Source organism: Lingula anatina, chromosome 2, assembly GCF_051362555.1.
Source record: "Lingula anatina isolate TDL-2025a chromosome 2, LinAna3.0, whole genome shotgun sequence".
NCBI classification, from domain to species: domain Eukaryota; kingdom Metazoa; phylum Brachiopoda; class Lingulata; order Lingulida; family Lingulidae; genus Lingula; species Lingula anatina.
The window spans coordinates 42,373,493-42,392,726 of NC_141768.1; the positions used below are offsets into that span (position 1 = coordinate 42,373,493).

The window sequence follows — 19,234 nt, forward strand, 5'->3', positions numbered from 1 at the left end:
TGAACACTCGTCTACGTTTTAGTACGTTTACTTGTTCTGAAAAGCGCTGAGCATTTTAGCCTAGTGCCATGTCACCTTTATCTGCCTCTTATAAATCCTGGTTGACATGTGCGAAATAACCCGTATTTTTATGACCGCACATTGTCTGGATTGACATGATAATAACGCAACACAAAAGATGTTTACACGTTGCTTTGGGAGCATAAACGTCACGAACCGCCATATTTATTTACTCATGAATATTCATAAGGTCACCTGTAAACTGTCGAAAACTTCTGAACACAGCAAGCGGGTTCTTGCTGTCATTTTGTCTATGTTTTAAGTTGATTTTTGTTCTAATAACTGTGGTATTTATAACATATACTTGGAATACACAATGTTACGGTAACTGGATTTGAGAAATGAGGCGAAAGAAGGAACCGGGCAAAGAAAGAAGCATGTCGCGGACACCTGAATTACATAGTTATGGCGGACATGCCCCTTTCAGAATGACCTCCTCGTCCAGGAAGAAGTTTACAGAAACATTGCTGATTTTAGTCATACTATGCGGTTTATGTATCGCTAATACACGTGGTATGTATGTGTGAAGTCATTGTTCAGCAAAGCAACTTAGCTTGGTCAGCTTTAATATAACAATCACTTGTACCAGCAGTCCCAGTATTGTCACACATGATTAAGTACACTACCTGTATATAAAGTACAACTAGTTTCAGGCAACAGCATTTCTTGAGACGTAGTATAATTTCTACATTTCTGTGCGTAGTTTGTTTTGATATTACTGCCTTTAGTAAGCTTCTAGCTTATAATCCAGATTCAGTATATTTATAATTTTATACTTTGGGTATAATACGTACATGTATGCACAACTTTTAATATATTGGCATCTGACTCTATTGTATAATGGGAAGCCATTGCAGATTTCACTTCAGGACTCTGCAGCACCTTGTGTAATACTTTGCTAACTCATGCTTCATTGCAACGGTTGCATAACTGTACCATATTATAAACTTTCAATTTATTGTGCATGCAGTGAGTAATAAAATTAATTGTAAATTTAGCACAAAGATTCCTGCATTAGCACTTATGTGTAGTTTCTGATTTATATATATATATATATATATATATATATATATATATATATATATATATTTGTGCTAACAAACACATTTGTGTTTTCTCAAAAAAATATACAGCAGAAATCACAAATAAAAATTATCAGTCAACACATGTAATATGCACTTATGGCCAATTATCAATAATTCAAGGATAACTGATGGTGGCAGAGAGATGGTGACAATGGTGATTACTGATTTACCCATCAGTCATTTTTATGCCATGCGGGCTCTGCTTAAATATGCTATTGGAGGTTGTTTTTTGTTTGTTTTTTTTTTTTTCTTTTGGGGGGGAGGGGTCAAATATTAGAAAAATTGAATACATTTATATTCGATGCTTTCATTTGCTCATTTTTTTCTGGAAATACACCATGCAGGTGTCAATATTTTTTTCTACCCATTTTCCCACATTCTGGTTTTTGAGGATTAACCCAAATTTTGTCTACAGCCATATATTTTTGAAAAACCTCATCTTGTCAACTATGTTTCAATATTCATACTGATGTGATAAAGTTCTTTTTGAAAGCAAAAACTAAAATTTCTGGGAAAATGCCTGTCCAAAGTCATGTACTTCAGCTTAGGTGATAATTTCCAAGAGCTAATACAGCTATTACTTAATGTAAGATAAGAGCCAATTTTTTGCCACTAATGATAATTAAAGTAGCATTCATTGTAAAGATAAATGTAACTGATCTATGATTAATGCTTTCATCAACAGATAACAGAGAGTCTTACTTGAAATCTCGGAGGTCATTTGTTTTCTGTTGCTACATTGGACTAGGTTATTTTTAGTAAAACTTTTATCTCTGGTTTTGTTTTTATAATATTATCAATATTAAATAAATTTATTAAGTTTTTAATTTTTTTTGGCCCTCCTGCAAACCTCTGAACATGGCAGCTATAAAGACATCTTTACAGAATTTCCTAGTTACTGACTGAAGATTTTTGTCATAAAATACATTAATTTTGCTAGAGTTATTTGCTTTTATCCCTAGTTAATAGCCGAGTTTGTTGACAGTATATATACCGTATTAGCAGAAAAGTATTCAGAGACATCCCGTGGTATTTGTAACCTGGACATAAAGTGTACAAAAAATCCGTCAGTGATATCTTTAATTACAAGACAGAAGGTCACTGTGGCTTCTAATCAGAAATTATTTCAGTCCACTTATGTTTGATGTGCATCACAGTTTCAATTAAACAAAGCTGAATGTTTTCTCAACTAAAGTAACATACACCTCAGTCAGGTCAATCAATGTGTTACACACAAATATACATTCACCAAAATAGAGTGGACTATTGAAAAACTACATTATCCCTGGTTTGTGTAAATATCACAATTATCAAAACCTTTGAGGTAAAACTGTGAAAAGGAAACTGGTCGATGCTGTCCAATTCATTGTGCTGAGGAGAGAAGAGAATTGATTTTGTGAAAAGCATGTTATGGAAAGTGCACTCAAGATTAGTGTATCATTGTCAACATTTGGTTCATGAAATAATAATTAGGCCATGCTTCTATTGATTCCCAGGATTTATGGCTTATATATAGCTAACATGATAATGCTTATATCTCAGAGAAAGAAAGGACTTTTTTTGTAATTTTTATTTCATTAAACAGGTTATTAGAAATGTTACTTTCAGATTTGCAGACGAGTATTTTTAACTTTTCAACTTTCTGATATTAAATTTCCTTTTTATGTAATTAGGCCACACTTTTTTATTTTTATGGATGACATCCTCTGGGTACCCCAAAATCGGTGCGAGAGGGCGAAAAAAAAAAAAACAGTCCAAAAAAAAAAAAAAAACTGCTTAAGTAAAGGAATGCTGTCAGTACACAGCTGGAAACACAAATTTAACCACAGAAACACGTATCAAACTAACAATATGTCTTTATCCATGCTCTCAAAATATTAAAGCATTGTGAATACTTCGTAGAAATGTAAAAAAAAAGTCATGAATTGATATACTTCATATTACCAAATCTATTAAGGTTATTTCATGCATTCATTTGGTATAGCAATCAATAAAACAAATATCAATCAAACAGTGCGTCTTTATTTGTATTCTCAGAATATTAAAACATTTTGAACACTTCACAGAAATGTTTAAAAAATGATGCAAAGATATGCTTAATACTACCAAATCTATTAAAGGTCATTTCAGACGATGCCATTTTGTCAACTTCAACTCACACGAAGCAGCTAAACTGTCAGGTGTCCTGTCCGACCTTCAGCCCACCAAATACCTCGACGCCCTTGTCGACCTTTTTTCGCTACAGAAAACCTGGTATTAATGTGCTGCTTTATACAGAATGTCACAGAAATGTTTCGGCCGCCGCCAGCCTTTCGCACAATTGTAAAAAGGTGATATCTCCATGCCCAATATCAATGGCATACCAATCCAAAACGATGGCGCCCGTTCTCTTGATGACTTTTATTGTTGTGTAATTTGAAAGTAATCCTAGAGATTAATTTGACAGCAAAGTGGCCGCATTTCCACGTGGCGAAATTACGCATGCGCAGAAAGCTCATTTCCTTGCAAATTCAATAACAACTTCGTTGGGGGCTGGGGGGGGGGCTTTTTTTTTTTTTTTTTTTGGAGAACGGGCGAAAATCCGTGCGCGCGCAGGATGTCATCCATAAAATTAAAAAAGTGTGGCCTTACCTTTATTGAGTGAAATGAACTTGAGCAATGTGATTAATAGGAAAGCTAAAAACGCTACATGGGGGACTGCTGTTTCCAAGTGATTGTTGTCTGAATGCTTGTTGTTGCCATAGAGGTTAATTTACATAGAAATACCTTCTGTAATTAGAATGCTTTATGGTTCTTGATCTGATGTTTTCTGTGCATTGCATTCTTGTGCATCACAGCAGACTCAAGTTACTCCACTGTATTTTATTGTGATCAAAATGTTAATTAAAAATGGTAATGCAAGCTGGTTGACTCTCTTACATTAACAAATGTACACACTTGATTGAGGCTTCCTTTCTCTCTCTCTTTCTCATACAAGTATATTTTCTTTTTTTTTTATTTAAAAATAAATATAAAATATTATGGGTTTTTTTTTCATTGTGTGTAACTGTCTGTGCGTTATGACTTTTATCATTGTGTTCTAGGTGCTTGTAACTGTGAAACAGACTGTGCCAGTAACTGTCCCACTGGCACACACTGGAATAATGGGTCATGCAGTGAATGCCCACAAGGATACTAGTAAGTAAAACCATCTTAATTGACTTTCTCTGTTTAAGTTATAATAGGACATATCTATTTACTGTTTATAGCTACTCCATCAAAAGAAATACAGTATTCCACCGAAGAAATGAATTATGTATATACAGTATGTAGGTTGATTAATGTTTGGCAGGCTAAAAGTGCTTTTATTTATGCCAAAAACAAATGATATTTTTATGATTTTGGATTAAGTAATTGGCAAGACTGTCAAAAGCAAAGTAATATTAATGATTGATATTGATGAGTGCTTTTAAACAATATGTGGTAAGGTGTGGTATGAGAAAGCATATATATAGTTGGTAAAAAATCAGTTTGCCCCAAGTTTACAAAATCGATAAAGATTAAGGGATTGGAAAAAAAAATTTAGGGATAAAAAGATATTTTGTATTGGTAACTTTAAAGTCTTAAAAAAAAACACTTATCAGATAATGAGCTCTGCAGTCAGTCAAGATAGCAGAGTTACGTGATCGCTTATGGGCCAAAAGGGGTGGACTTTTGTTTGAAGTGACTGTAAAAAAAGCCAGTCTGTGTGTGTTGCGTGTTGATTCAGCCACCATTAGGATCCTGAGACTTTTCAAAATGGTTGCAAATTGCCTCGTCTTATCTCTGTGTCACAGACAACAGGGCCAAATGTCAATATTTGGTGGGGGACATTCATCCTGTTAAGTGTACATTATGCATGCTCTGTTAAGGATAGGAGATATCCCGATTACAGCAAGATAGCAAAGAACTTGTTTTGGCTGATCCTGTGATTTTGAGCACTTTGTTGCCACTGATACTTTAAAACTTTCAACAACTTTTGGCTGAGGTGACTTACAGCATTACCCTTTGGCTTTTACTGATTTCTGTTGCTACTTAAATGGTTTATGGGTTTCTTTTTAATTGTGATAAAGTGTTAATAAATGTATACTTTTTTCTTTCAAATTACCATTCTTTTCAACATTGACACTTCCTTATTTTTTTTTAAAGAAATATTTCAGTATTTTTTTGTATACTTTAAATTAGTTGGATGAAAATTTTAAAAACAAGCATTAGCTAATATTACAGTCTTTTTTAGATATCTACTTGACATCCTGTATCTGCTCAAAGAATATAGACTTGAAATCTAATATAACATTGAATTTGTTTGTTCTAGCTGCATAAACACAGTCATATTAAACTGAAATTCAATAGATTTGGATTTTATGTATTTATCTTTAATTTGAAACCACTGCACAAACATGGATACCATCAGCTTTTAACATCATATTACAAACACGAAAGAAACATTGACATTGGCAAAGAAATATTTGCTGTCCAAATATTCTTTTTTTTTTCCTGATGATGGAAAAGCTCTGTGTCCTTTTGCAAAGAATACATTAAAAAATTGATAGAAAAAATGTTCAGTAAATGCCATTATTATGTTTTTATCTCACCACTTTCTATAAAACAAATTTTCAATTATACTGGGAAATGCATTACCTCAATTTTCGAAATTTCTATCTACCTGACCAAAATTCACTGCCATGTCTTGGTATGATAAACTTTTGCATACAGTGCTGAGAAATTTCCTTGGGATCAGGGATGAGAGTTGGTGAGAGGATGCACAGGCCTACAATACAATTAACCAATGCAATTTAATTAAACTGACAGGAAAAACTCTAAATAAAGATTCTACCAAAATGTTTTTCAAAATTCTTTCCTGGAAAAGCATATGATCTCAAATTCTTTCAACTAATGAAGTTTAAATATTACAAAATTAGCATATGTCATATGTGCTCGTGCTTGTGATAATCAATCAGCTTATATTTATACAGAAAATTATGTGTCTGTACACAATGGGAAAAAGTGAATAAATAAGAAGCTGTAAGAAATCTTATATATTGACAGGAAGTAAACTTATGAATTACTGTTTTTGTCTAATGCCTTGCCCTTAATTTCTTTAAACTTTTAGTTGCGATTAAGCCATTAGTAAGTTCTGTGGCAGTGGCACTTAGATGCAAAAGCAGCAAGGGAGACAGCTGCTCAAATTTTGCAGAGTAAAACTTACAAATCCGTTTTACCAAAAGACTGCCTCTCTACCCATTATATGTGTGAAAAATTAAAAATTTTCACTTATCATAGCCACTGAAGTTTTTTGAAAAAATTATTTTATGTATAACTATAAACCATGCTATATAAAGAAAGGCAATGAAATCTCATTACATATACAGCACTTCCGTACTGCCATTCTGACTATTTATTTTACCAGTAAGTCGGACAGGATTTATAGCTTATTTCCTCTCTCCGTATACACAAGTACTACTTTACTTTAGATTCACCTCGGATTGTTGATTAATTAGCCAACAACCACACCTAATATAAACACAAATAACCTCTTCATCTTTGTAGTAAAAAAATTGAGGTCAGCTTTGCCTTTTAGTCTCAAATACAGGATAAAATCCAATTTAAAATCTTTTAGAAAATTTACATAATACGGAACCCTTTTTCAAAGAGGTGTTGTTTGGATGTTGCATGGAGCAATACATGGAGACGAGGCCAAACACTGTATTGATAAAATGTTTGCCTTACAGATATATTGTTAGGTGCTTATTGAAGTGTATGAGGACCAAATATTTGTCATTGCACCCAGAGCAAGGGTATTATGTGAGTCCAGAGCTGCATGCTGATGTAGCTTAATGAAATGTGTTTTAAAATCTTATTGTTTGATAAGTACCAATGCTATTCCTAGGCAAAGCAAAGCAAATATATTCAGCATTGTCAGGTGGCGTGGTTCTTTTGTCTAAGTATTAACAGTATTGATATGATATTAACAGGAGTGATATAATACTACTATTTGTCCCAGAAACAGTGGGGAATTGGTAAATGAAAATAATCTTTTTATCTTTTTTGCTTTATGAATTAATTAGCTATTAAATTACACATAATTTCCCAAGCATGGAAATATAATAATTTATTATTTTATATCAAAGATGAAATGATACAGCCCTGTTTTTAATGTATTATTATAATCTATTTTGTTTCGGTGTGAAGTGTTCTCCATGAATTATTGGCAAAGAGAGCGTGCTGTAATCTTTGTTGACAGAGAAAATTAAAAGCTTTGCACAAGGATAGTGTATATACAGTGTATGGTATATATTACTTTTCACCAGCAAGTAGAATACAACCTCTGTCTCAAAACTGGCTCAGTATAGTCAGCTGTACAGGTCAACCTCCAACAAATAGTCTACTCAGTAAAAATAAATCCACTGAGTTTTCGTTATAACTAAACAAAAAGGTATTGATGAATTCTTTGTAAGAAGTGAAATTCTAACGAATGCTTTGATATTTGAGATTTTATAGGTTACTTTTACTTCCTCCTTCTATTTGTTAAATTTTAAGTCAATAGATATAGATACATTCAATGACACTCAAAAAATTTTAAGTAAAAACACAAAACAAATAAAGAAAGAATGGAAAGAAAATTAAAAAACATCAAGAATGTTTATTTAGATTTTCGTATTTGAAAGAGAGATAACTATGAAAAAGTCAGTTGAGTTTTGAAAAAATAACTGAAGGTATCCGAAATAGAAATGGCTGATCATGAGAGCTGACCATTTATCTTTTTTTTTTTTAAAGTCCAAAATTACACAGCTGTTTGTACTAGTACTTGCTTTTGCTTCTCTGTTCTCTCTCAATCTTTAAACATTACAACATAGATTTAACAAGATGAACTTAATGTGTTAACGAATACTTCAGTTAAAAGGTTGCTCTGGGGTTGATTTGAATTAGTTGATAAAATTTTTTTAAAAATTAACCTAAATATTTGATGATTTCAGCTGCCCTGGAGGTAGTGCATCCATGCAAGCATGCCCAGCAGGTACATATAATTACCAGACGTCCCAGATTGCCAGAGCTAACTGTACGGTGAGTATGCCCTGACCATTTCTAAAACCTGTGAATAAAATAATTTTTAAAGAAAGAACATAAAGTGCATATAATGCCAGATAGTGCAGATGACCGGAGCTTTTTTCTTTCTTTCTTTCTTTTTTTTTAATTTAGGAAATGTTTAACATTAAAGAAAAATAATCAAGTGTACATTGTCAACAAAGATTACAGTGTTAAATATTAACTTTTTTGATTTTGAAAATAAAAAGGTTAATTTTGAAGGAAAATTGCTCCACCAGTGAGTGTGATAGAACCAAATCTCACAGATTACCAGTGCTAATTATACAGATTAGATTAAATTATACAAACAGGTGTGTTTGAAATATACAAATACACCAATCAGTTGCTATTTGCAATAAATCCCATTTTGATTCATAGTTATTCCGATTTGATTGAATTTGGTTTGGATATCACACTTTTAAAGGATACCATATAAATTATCAACTTAAGCAAATGGCATTTTGCTGGTCAGCTTTGTTTGATGATTAATAAATCAATCACCATGTTTCCAAGCCCCAGCATTTAATTCATAGCCACGAGCACAGTGGCTACTAAATTTGGATTTATGGTTTAATAAGTTCCATACTGTGCTTGTGGCTACTAATTTTACATTGGGATTCTTAATATGTGGCTCCAGTCATTAACTTGGACATTTATGCTCACTAAACGAAGGCTCGAGTTTGCAAATATTTTATCCTTGATGTTTCTGTGTAACAAGAGAGGGTGGTGGATATTCTCTCCCTGCTCGCTCATGTTACAGTGTTGATGTGTAAAAGACACGATGGGAAGATATATTTTTGTCATTATTCAAACTGGTTTTTAAATCTCTGTCTACTGGAAGAGTTTGAAGGATATAAGAAATATGTTTAGACTAAGTAAAATGTATAGAGCTCTGTTTTTATCTGCACTTTCACTTCAGTTTTATCAAGAATGCTTTCTTGGTTACACATGGACCATATTCATATCACATGTAGAACTGAGCATATCTGCTTTTTTGGTACAGTTTTATCAAATCTCTCTTTGTCAATATATTTTTATCAACATATATGGAGCAGGATCAGATAATTTTAGTATCTGTGCCCATTTCTGAATGTTTTTCTATATATTTTAATATAAAGTTAATAGTTAAAACTAGCCTTGCCTTCCAGGTGTTATGTTGAGTGTCCATGATGAATGGATATGATGATGAAAAGGCACAAAAATCAACATGCTGAACCACGTGATAACTTATTAAGTATTGGATAATGATATTGCTAAATGCCCCAACCAAAAAAAAGGGAAGAAAGAGATTCTTTCTTCAGTGTTGACCCTTAGTTTAGATCTTCATCAGACCTTCCATATTCATTACAGGATTGTCCAGCAGGTAGTTACAGCTTTGCTGCAGGTTCGGTGAGCTGTGACGAGTGTCCCGCAGGAAAAGCGTGCCCCGTTGGTACGTCTGTCCCCACAGACTGTAGCAGTGGTCAGTATGCACTAAATGGGAGTGCGTCTTGTGAGAACTGCCCTGCTGGCTTTAAGTGTCCTGAGCCCTATGAGCCACCTGTGTATTGTGAGGAGGGAACGTATCAAAACACTCCAGGTAAGTTAGAATGAGGAATATAATGTACTGGTTAAAAATTTTGTAAGATAACTTGTAAACTGAAAATTGCACTTCATGTTATCATTTCATGGGACCCAATACGTAAGCTGATTTTGCCCTTTTTTGTTCCAGTATTGTACACAGTTTTATATTGATGACCACTTCAGATTATGCACAGCAAGTCATAAAAACATGATATAGAAGTTAGGACACACTTTTGAGATCAACGTGAAAAATTCACATTTTGTTGCTGTTTTTGTTTTCTATAATTTTGTATCTTTTTGTTTAATGATTATGAAATAAAAGATTGATATTCATAATTTCAGGTCAAACAACTTGTGTAACATGTCCTGCGGGTTTTGGATGTCCTCACAGGAATGACACTGAGGCCTGTGCAGCGGGATTTGAAAGTTTTGCGGGTGACGCTCTGTGTCACCAGTGTCAACCTGGAAATTATAGTTATGCAGGTAAGTGTGCTATTTTATAATTTTGTGGGATGTTGAAGTTTGTACATTTATATTGTTTAAAATATGAAAGTAACAAATGGCAGTTTCTCTAATTTCTTAAGTAAAATTATAATAAAACTGTAATATTGAATAGTGAGTATTTTATAATATATTAGGTATTTTATTATAATATTAAATATTGAAAAAATGCATTCACAGAAAACTTTAAGTTAATAATCATATTATAATGTCTGCAAAAAAGAAAAAAGGTGAACATTTTTGAAAAGATGTTAGAGTTGGTATCATAATGTTTTTGTTATTAAATGGAAATGAGAGATCTGAGAGAAGTGAAATGTTTGAATAAGTGTGTTTGTGTCTGTGAGTTATATAATAGATATGGCAGTATGTCACATACAGTGCTGTGTTAGATGTATCACAGGTTGTGACTGGTGTTAAGGGTAGGGATGTGAGCACATTTTATGGGACAGAGATCTCACACTTACTTGACATAATATTTGCCTGTTTTCTGTTAGTAAAAGTTTGTATGATATGAAAGGTGTGACAATGTGTTGAGTTTTATATCGTGTTTGGTTTGACATTGTGGTGTGGCAGTTGAAATTATTCATTGGATGTGAAAGTATGTTAAATGTACTATTATCATTGTAATGAAGTTTAAAAGCAGTGGAAAAGGTCTGTAGTTTGTAATGACCTAAGACAAGATAAAAATTTTTCCTTTACTTTAGGTGCTGCAATATGTGAGCTGTGCCCAGTAGGTTTTGAATGCAGTAATCCAGCCACGGCACCTTCACAGTGTGGGCGGGGCTTTGTGTCCATTGGTGGACAGACAACTTGTACAGCCTGTCAATCAAGTAAGCACATGAAAAATGAGGGTTCTTAGAAAAATTTTTCTTAAAAATGTGTAAACTGTAAATTTTACTTATAATTGTGCAAACTGTAACATTTTCTGACTTCATTGAAAATAGTTTTCTGGGAGGTAATAAATAACAACAGATTGAAACTTTTTAATTTGAACTCTTTGTAGATGAGTATACCAGTGGTCCCGGTCAGTCCAGTTGTCTTCCATGTCCAGCAGGACGAAAATGCTCAGACCCAACGTAAGTATCCAGTCAAAACAGATTATATTTATAATTTTTTTCTATTTTAAAATCAGGAACCATGCTTTTTGCAAAAGTGAAAAAAATGAACAATTGATATCTTGAGAAATAAGTTCTTGATACTTGTGTTTGTTAAATTGCAAGACAAATTGAAAAAAGAAATATTATAAAAAAAAGAGAATCCCTGTACTCTGTATGAAATCTGTTTCACATAATTATTATAAGTAATGATTCAAATGTTTTTATAATCTTCCACCCAGGCAAGCTCCTACAAGTTGTACCTCTGGGACATATGCCTATGAAGGCAATGGTACATGTACTGTGTGTCCACGTGGACAGTACTGTACCAACCCTCAGTCACCACCACAAGATTGTCCTGGAGGTAATACACTAAATACTTATAATTTATGTATTCATTTTATAAATTATTGATATTTTCTTTATTAGATAGATACATTTTCAGTGGATATAATTTTTCATTTATTCAGCCTTAAATTTAATTTGTTGTTATGTGTATTCTAATTGGACCATAATTTGTACCCTTGCTTTTCATTGTGATTTCACCTACTAATTTTTTGTCTTTGAAGTTAAAGTCTCTTACTGTTGAAGATCTAAATCTATACTGTTTTCTACACTGTATCATATTGTTACTGTAGCAGTTCATATTTCTGCTCTCCAGGTACCTACTCTGACATAGGCTGGACCCAATGTGAGCCGTGCCCTGCTGCTTACGGCTGTGCAGACACTGCCTCCACACCAGTGCAGTGTTCCCCGGGGCAATACAGTGCAGAAGGACGTAAGTGTGTTAGGTGTGACAGTGTGCTGGTTGAGATATACCAGCTGTAGCATTGTGTTTGTTGTAAGGGCATTTAGTTGTGTTAGTGAGCTAGATTTTATAGTGAATTAGGTGAAATAGTGGCTAGGTTGTTAAAGGTACCATTTATAAGTAATAGATTGAAACAGTGTGTTTGGATTTAAATCTGTTATTTTTTGAAGGTTTTGATTTTGTGCATGTGTTTTGGAATAAAGGTAGTTTTATTTTCTGTTTGCTTAATTTTTAGTTAAAATCATATCATTTTTATCAAATCCTTACATTGATTTCAGGAAAATCTTATCAGTTCTCCATCCATACAATGTGTGTGTGTGTGTGTGTGTGTGTGTGTGTGTGTGTGTGTGTGTGTGTGTGTGTGTGTGTGTGTGTGTGTGTGTGTGTGTGTGTGTGTGTGTGTGTGTGTGTGTGTGTGTGTGTGTTTTTGATAGGTTAGAAGTAATACTATACTACACTTGGTATTGTATGCATAGTGGAAGTGTACTGGACAAGAGGATGCTGGTAATAACTAAGAGAATATCTTAAAACTTAAAAGAAGCTTTCAAACATAATTGTCTGTAGGTATTTTTGAGCATCATCAAAAATGCTAAATAAAATGTGGCAATAATATATGCGTCTTGAAAACTGATGGCAACAGTTTCCAAAATAACATCAATAGTAATATTATTTGTGAGGCTGGATGTTACACTGGCAGCATAATTTGTTACATTGTTAGGAAGATGGAACTTCAAAGTCACAACTTGAAAATGCCAAAATGTAAACAAGACAGCACTGTTCTGAAATGTTTTTTTTTTTTTTTTTCATTTTTAACAATTTTTTTAAACATAAAACAAAATTAACAGGTTACTGCCATTTTTATACGATCAACTGAGAAAATTGATGAGATGGGAAAAATATCAATAGAATAGTGTTTAATGTCCAATTTCCTCCATTCTAAGATTCTGAACATAGTGAATGATTGAATCTGACAAACTGCAATGATATGAGTTTATTTCCATTTTTGAAACTTTATTACACAATACACGATAACAAGTTTACCATCATTTTTACATATTCAACTAACAATGTTGTAAAGATGCAGGAAATGTCAAACAAACACTTTTACATGTCTTATTAGTTAAATAATGAGACTGTTAACATGCCTAAGAATTGAATCTGAGGAAATGTGAAACAAGACAGCTCTGTTCTGACATGGGTTTATTTCCATTTTTAACACTTTTTTTAACATAAAACAAAATTAACAGTTTACTGCAATTTTTATATGATCAACTAAGAAAATTGATGAGATGGGAAAAATATCAATAGAATAGTGTTTAATGTCCAATTTCCTCCATTCTGAGATTCTGAACATAGTGAATGATTGAATCTGACAAACTGCAATGATATGAGTTTATTTCCATTTTTGACACTTTATTACACAATACACGCTAACAAGTTAACCATCATTTTTACAAAATCAACTAACAATATTGTAAAGATGCAGGAAATGTCAAACAAACACTTTTACGTATCTTATTAGTTCAGTAATGAGACTGTTAACATTGCCTAAGAGTTGAATCTGAGGCAATGTGAAAAAACAGCTTAACTTCTAAAATAATGCCCCGATTATGCTGATTTTCGAACTCAACCTGCGTTTTAGTAAGATTGACCACTCCTGTGAGTTTAATGACAATTGGCCCATCTGTTTTTCTTATATTGTGTTTACGGTGTTGCATATATGCTGAAAAATGAAAAAACAGCATAACTACTAAAATAGTGGCCCGATCATGCCGATTTTTGAACTTGACCTGCATTTTAGTAAGATTGATTATTCCTGTGAGTTTCATGACAACAGGCCTAACGGTTTGCCTTAAAATGTGTTTACAGGGTTGCATATATGCTGAAAAGTGAAAAAACATCATAACTTATACAATAATGGCCCGATCATGCTGATTTTCGAACTTGACCTGCGTTTTATGAATATTCATCAGCTCTGTAAATATAAAGCCAAAAAGTAAAACTGCCCTCCACTTATCGTGTTTACAAGGAAAGTGCACGGCGCCGGCGCCGGCGCCGGCGACGGCGACGACAGACGCAGGTGATGGCAATATGTACAGACACATCTGTGTCTGTACATAAAAAGAGACATATATATCTAAATGAATTTTAGATCTTGCTATCTAACCACCTGAATTAAAAGCTTATCACATTACAGTACAGAGCCAAGGTTCTTTCTTCATTAGTAGAAATGATTATACCTATTAGAGCAAAAGATTGATTTGGAATGGGTATTAAATAAGTCTTTATTGTATTTCTTGGTACAAAAAATATATGACAGATCTTGGTATACAGTATGTTTCAATCATATTGCATGAACTTTTTTGCACCAAAAGATATCAAACCACCAAAAGATAACATTCACAGCATGTCTTGATATTTCACATTTCAGAGACAGCCTGTACAAACTGTACCGCAGGGACCTTTTGTCCAACAGGCGCCACTACAGAGATTGCCTGTGCTGATGGCTATTACTCTGAAACTGGGTGGACTGCCTGTCTGGCCTGTCCACCAGGGTATTCATGCACTGCCTCTGCTGCCACTGCATGCAGTGCAGGCACTTATTCTACAGGGCTCGCCACAGCATGCACACCATGCCCACTTGGTAAGTGATGAATAGGGTGTGACATCTGTGAGATACAAGGACTAAAAAATAGAATTTAAGAGAGGAAAGAAAAGGTGTGTGTCTTTTAAGATGAAATGAGAAACATATTGGTATACAGTATGCTTTAGCCTTGTCTTATAATTTTTCTAATATTTTCATCAAAGATACCATGCTTATAGTAAATGTTTAGTTTTTATCTTAAAGAAGAGGAAGGAGCTTAAGATCCTTTATTTGATTTAATTTAAATTTGCTATATGTTGCCTGTTTCTATTTATCAACCCTGTATTAAGCATAAAATGAGATATTATTTTGACAAAATAGGACAGAGCATTCACAAAATAATATTCCAAAGTATGAGGATATAAACTTCACATTTGCCTCTTCCAGGATACTACTGTGCTGACCAGGGGAGCACCCCTGTGGCCTGTCCTGCTGGTTTCTACAATGTGGACCCCACGGCCAGCAACTGTACTATATGTCCAGCTGGCTTTGAATGTCCCAGTACAGAGACTGTGGGATCAGCTTGTAACACAGGTACACACACATACACACGCATGCACGCACGCACACATGCAAGTACAGTTTGTTTAGTCTATCATTATAGCTTATATGATAAAAGCAGATATTATTTACATTTTTAATGAATTAAAATGCAGCTTCACCAGTTTCCAACCCTTCTTATCATTATTTGTTTATATGTACAATCCTACAAAAGATCCAAATATATGGAGATTTATTCATCGAGTAAAAATATGTGAATTTATAAAGGCAACCAGTGATTAATATTGTATTAATATGACATTTGAATATTGTATGTGTGAAAAATATAACCAAACTTTGACACACCAATATACACTTAGAAAATCTTTCACCAAGGATCAGTGACCTCTGTCCATTTCAGGCTACCAGAGCACTGCTGGTCAGACAGCCTGCACCATCTGTCCAGCTGGGTATGCTTGTCCAGACAATACTAACCCCTTTCATAATACAGCCTGCTGGGCGGGGTCCTACTCCATCCTGGGCAGTGAGACATGCACTGAGTGTCCAGCTGGGAAATACTGTCCCAGCACCACGTAAGTTATTGTGGCAATAATAGGATCTGTGGAGGGCGATAATGTTTTTAGTGACTGGTCTTGTTTTTAGTGACTAGCATGAGCTGGTATAGGTATCAAAGGATATTTATACATTTGGAACCGACTTTCAGTAGTAAAATATTCCTTCTTTTAAATATGCAGACTTTACTTTGTGCTGAATAATACTCTGTGTACAGTGTTAGTAATCATTGGCTGATTTTAATCTTAAAAGGAGATAATTTCAAAAGACAAACCAAATTAATTCAGTATATATTGGAATTTTGTTTTTGTAAATCTGCCATATATAAGCAGATATTGCGATATTTCTACCTGGGAGCAAGTATTCACATTTCACATTTTACAATCATAAAATGCTACTTGATTTGTTCAATTAGATAGTTATAATATATTAATATTTCATGTTTTACTTTAGTGAGGCAATAGAGTTGGCCTGTGAACTTGGCACCATCTCTGCAGGCAATGTGTCTGAGTGTACAGCATGTGCGGCAGGCTGGAAGTGCCCCAATGCTGACGGCTCAGGGATGGTGGAATGTCAGCCAGGGGAGTTCTCCGAGGCACGTGCATCCATTTGCACAGTATGCCCAGCGGGGTATGAATGCCCCAACACCACAATGGATTACAAAGTCCAATGCAGTGCTGGTACATATTCTGTTGGTGGTCAGACTGAGTGTACAGCATGCGCAGCAGGGAAGTATTGTCCAAGTATTCTGGCAGCAGTGGAATTAAACTGTCCAAGTGGGAGTTTTTCTGTGGGAAATGCGTCCAGCTGTACCATGTGTCCACCTGGGTATTACTGTGCAGCGACTGATTCAGACAGCAGGTAGGTGTATAGATGGAGCCACTTTCTGCTTGAAATTACTGCTGAGAGAGTGAGATATTCTTAATGTAAACTAATTAATTTCAATCAATGGAATAAGTGCTTACAATTTTTATTTAAAAAGATTAAATTTACATAGTTACATCAAGCAACTTAATAAAGCAATACACACTGTCATGTATACAATTGAATGTTCAATCGTACATAACGTTATGTGAGGTGCATAGTTTTGAAGAATTGTAATATGTTCAAAAAAATTATGTTAGGTGTTATCCTGAACATCAATGCATAAAAGACATCATTTCATTGATTTTTATTTTTATTTGTTTTATTCAGGATTGCCTGTGACCCAGGACAGTATGCTCTGGGGGGTAAAACAGCTTGTACAGACTGCGTGGAAGGCTATAAGTGTCCCTTTACCACTGCTGGCCAAGAGAGGTGTCCAAATGGGTTCTACAGTGCTGCCGTCTCTACTAACTGTACTGGATGTGAAGCTGGATACTATTGCCCTTCAACAGCATGTAGGTCAAGGGGACACTTAGGAGAATGATTTTAGATAAGAGTCATTGCAATTAAAGTTGAGGCTGGGTAGTTTTGTTTTATTCCTGACTGGTTGGTGAAACTCAGAGTGTCAAAGCTTTTTTCCATCAATTTTTGAAGACTTCTTATAGCCAAGTGTGTTTTGTTTCATGCTAAATGCTAGGCATCAGCTTCACTCTCCATCCAGATATAATAATAATCCATCAGCACAATCTCTTATGTCATATTTCATCTACTTCCATGAGATCTTTCAATACCCTGTCAAGCACATTCAGTTTCCAGTTTTTGTCATGAAGTATTTTCAGTCACAGCCAGGACAGATTATCTTCTAACGCTCTATCAGTCACATACATTTTATCACCAATATTTGTTGTGAATGGATAGAAATTCAATACAAATCTCATATTTCAGTCACTGCCAAGACAGAGTGTCCACCAGGCACTTACTCTACAGGCCTGATGACAGCGTGTCTGGCCTGTGACGCTGGTTACACTTGCCCAGCTGGGTCAACATCCCCTCGTCCCAATGGCACCGAGTGTAACGCTGGTGGCTTTTGCGATGGAAAGGACTTCTTTGGATGTCCAGCAGGAACATACAATCCCAACAATGCATCCACGTCCATTGCAGACTGCTTGCCTTGTCCTCCAGGTTTGCTGAAATAGATGCAATCTCTTAATTGTTATTTTTATATAATTTTCACATACATTGATTTGGAAATGCCATTTAGTGCTCCTCTGTGGTTAATTCTATACCAAACAATTATATTGGTTCGTCATGAAATGAGAATGCACAGTGCGCATGTGCATCAGTAGCACGAGGCAGGAAGCGCGTGGTTAGCAAGAATTTTCTTGTGTGTATGTATTTTGACATTTTTGTCAATACATTTTGGTGTATTTTGTCCTTTTTTGGCAATACATCTTTTTTCCAACATGTTGCAGAAAAATGAGCTGGTGAAGAGAGATGTTTATTTTCTGTCATTTAAACATAGATAATTACATTTCAGTATTCTATTTCCTGTGATAACCAGATTTACTGAGAAAATGGTTTATGGTCATTTTTAAAATCACATGATAAAATATTGTGCAATTCAGGCTTCGAATTTTCAATGAAAAGATTGCACCTTGTCTTCCACTCTATCTTTCATTTACATTTTATAGGCTACTACTGTCAGGGCACAGGTAACACTGGGTTTGAAAGTACTCCCTGTCCTGCTGGCCACTATTGTCTGCTGGGAACCCAGAACCCAACACAGCATGCTTGTCCTGGTAAGTGCCTCCATCTATAGGTTGTCTTTTATACCATGGCATTGTACAGTTATTATGGACTATATTTAATTTCAAATGGCAATTTTTTCATTAGTTTTGCTTAATGTACTTTTTCAGCTAAATGTTTTATTGATTTCAAAAAAATCTTGTAAGTTCTCCATCCTAAAATAATATGTGAAGAGTGTGCAAGAACCCAAGTTTAAATTACCAATGATAATTCAACTCGCAAACCTATTTATCTCAGGTGGGACATACAGTCTTGTCACAAACTTAACCAGTGCCTCCCTGTGTCTGCCGTGCCCAGAAGGAAAATACTGTCCAGCTGGGTCATCCACTGATGGCCTGGACTGTCCAGCTGGTTTCTGGTGCCATGCCAGTCAGGGAACAGGATTCCTCAACCCTTGTTCTATAGGCACTTACAGCAATGCTACTGGACTCATCAGTAAGTGAGACACACATCTGCACCCTTGGTATTTGACAGTTTCTGTATAGTATTCTTATAACATATATTAACATTATTCATTTAATATGATTTTGAACCTCAAGTTTCATTTTTTTTTCTCAGCTGATATTCTTCTCCATTGGTGCAACAGACATAGAATTCTCAAAAGCTAATTACTCTGTGACATACCAGTAATATCATGCCTCCAATGCAATTT

The 19,234-nt window shown here is 34.6% G+C and overlaps 1 protein-coding gene across 2 annotated transcripts in view; it reads left to right on the top strand.

Moving 5' to 3' along the window:
- Positions 1 to 228: 228 nt before the first annotated feature.
- LOC106181652 (uncharacterized) overlaps positions 229 to 19,234 on the top strand; it is an 89,613-nt gene continuing 70,607 nt past the window's right edge. For both annotated transcript variants that reach the window (XM_087007281.1, XM_087007282.1), the window contains exons 1-17: positions 229 to 573; positions 4,229 to 4,322; positions 8,141 to 8,228; positions 9,600 to 9,828; positions 10,155 to 10,295; positions 11,018 to 11,143; positions 11,317 to 11,389; positions 11,650 to 11,771; positions 12,069 to 12,185; positions 14,647 to 14,859; positions 15,247 to 15,393; positions 15,761 to 15,932; positions 16,366 to 16,773; positions 17,107 to 17,291; positions 17,722 to 17,958; positions 18,468 to 18,575; positions 18,820 to 19,017. In XM_087007281.1, coding sequence (XP_086863407.1) covers positions 402 to 573; positions 4,229 to 4,322; positions 8,141 to 8,228; positions 9,600 to 9,828; positions 10,155 to 10,295; positions 11,018 to 11,143; positions 11,317 to 11,389; positions 11,650 to 11,771; positions 12,069 to 12,185; positions 14,647 to 14,859; positions 15,247 to 15,393; positions 15,761 to 15,932; positions 16,366 to 16,773; positions 17,107 to 17,291; positions 17,722 to 17,958; positions 18,468 to 18,575; positions 18,820 to 19,017 — 2,830 coding nt within the window. In that variant the 5' untranslated portion in view covers positions 229 to 401. The remainder of the gene's footprint in view (positions 574 to 4,228; positions 4,323 to 8,140; positions 8,229 to 9,599; positions 9,829 to 10,154; positions 10,296 to 11,017; positions 11,144 to 11,316; positions 11,390 to 11,649; positions 11,772 to 12,068; positions 12,186 to 14,646; positions 14,860 to 15,246; positions 15,394 to 15,760; positions 15,933 to 16,365; positions 16,774 to 17,106; positions 17,292 to 17,721; positions 17,959 to 18,467; positions 18,576 to 18,819; positions 19,018 to 19,234) is intronic.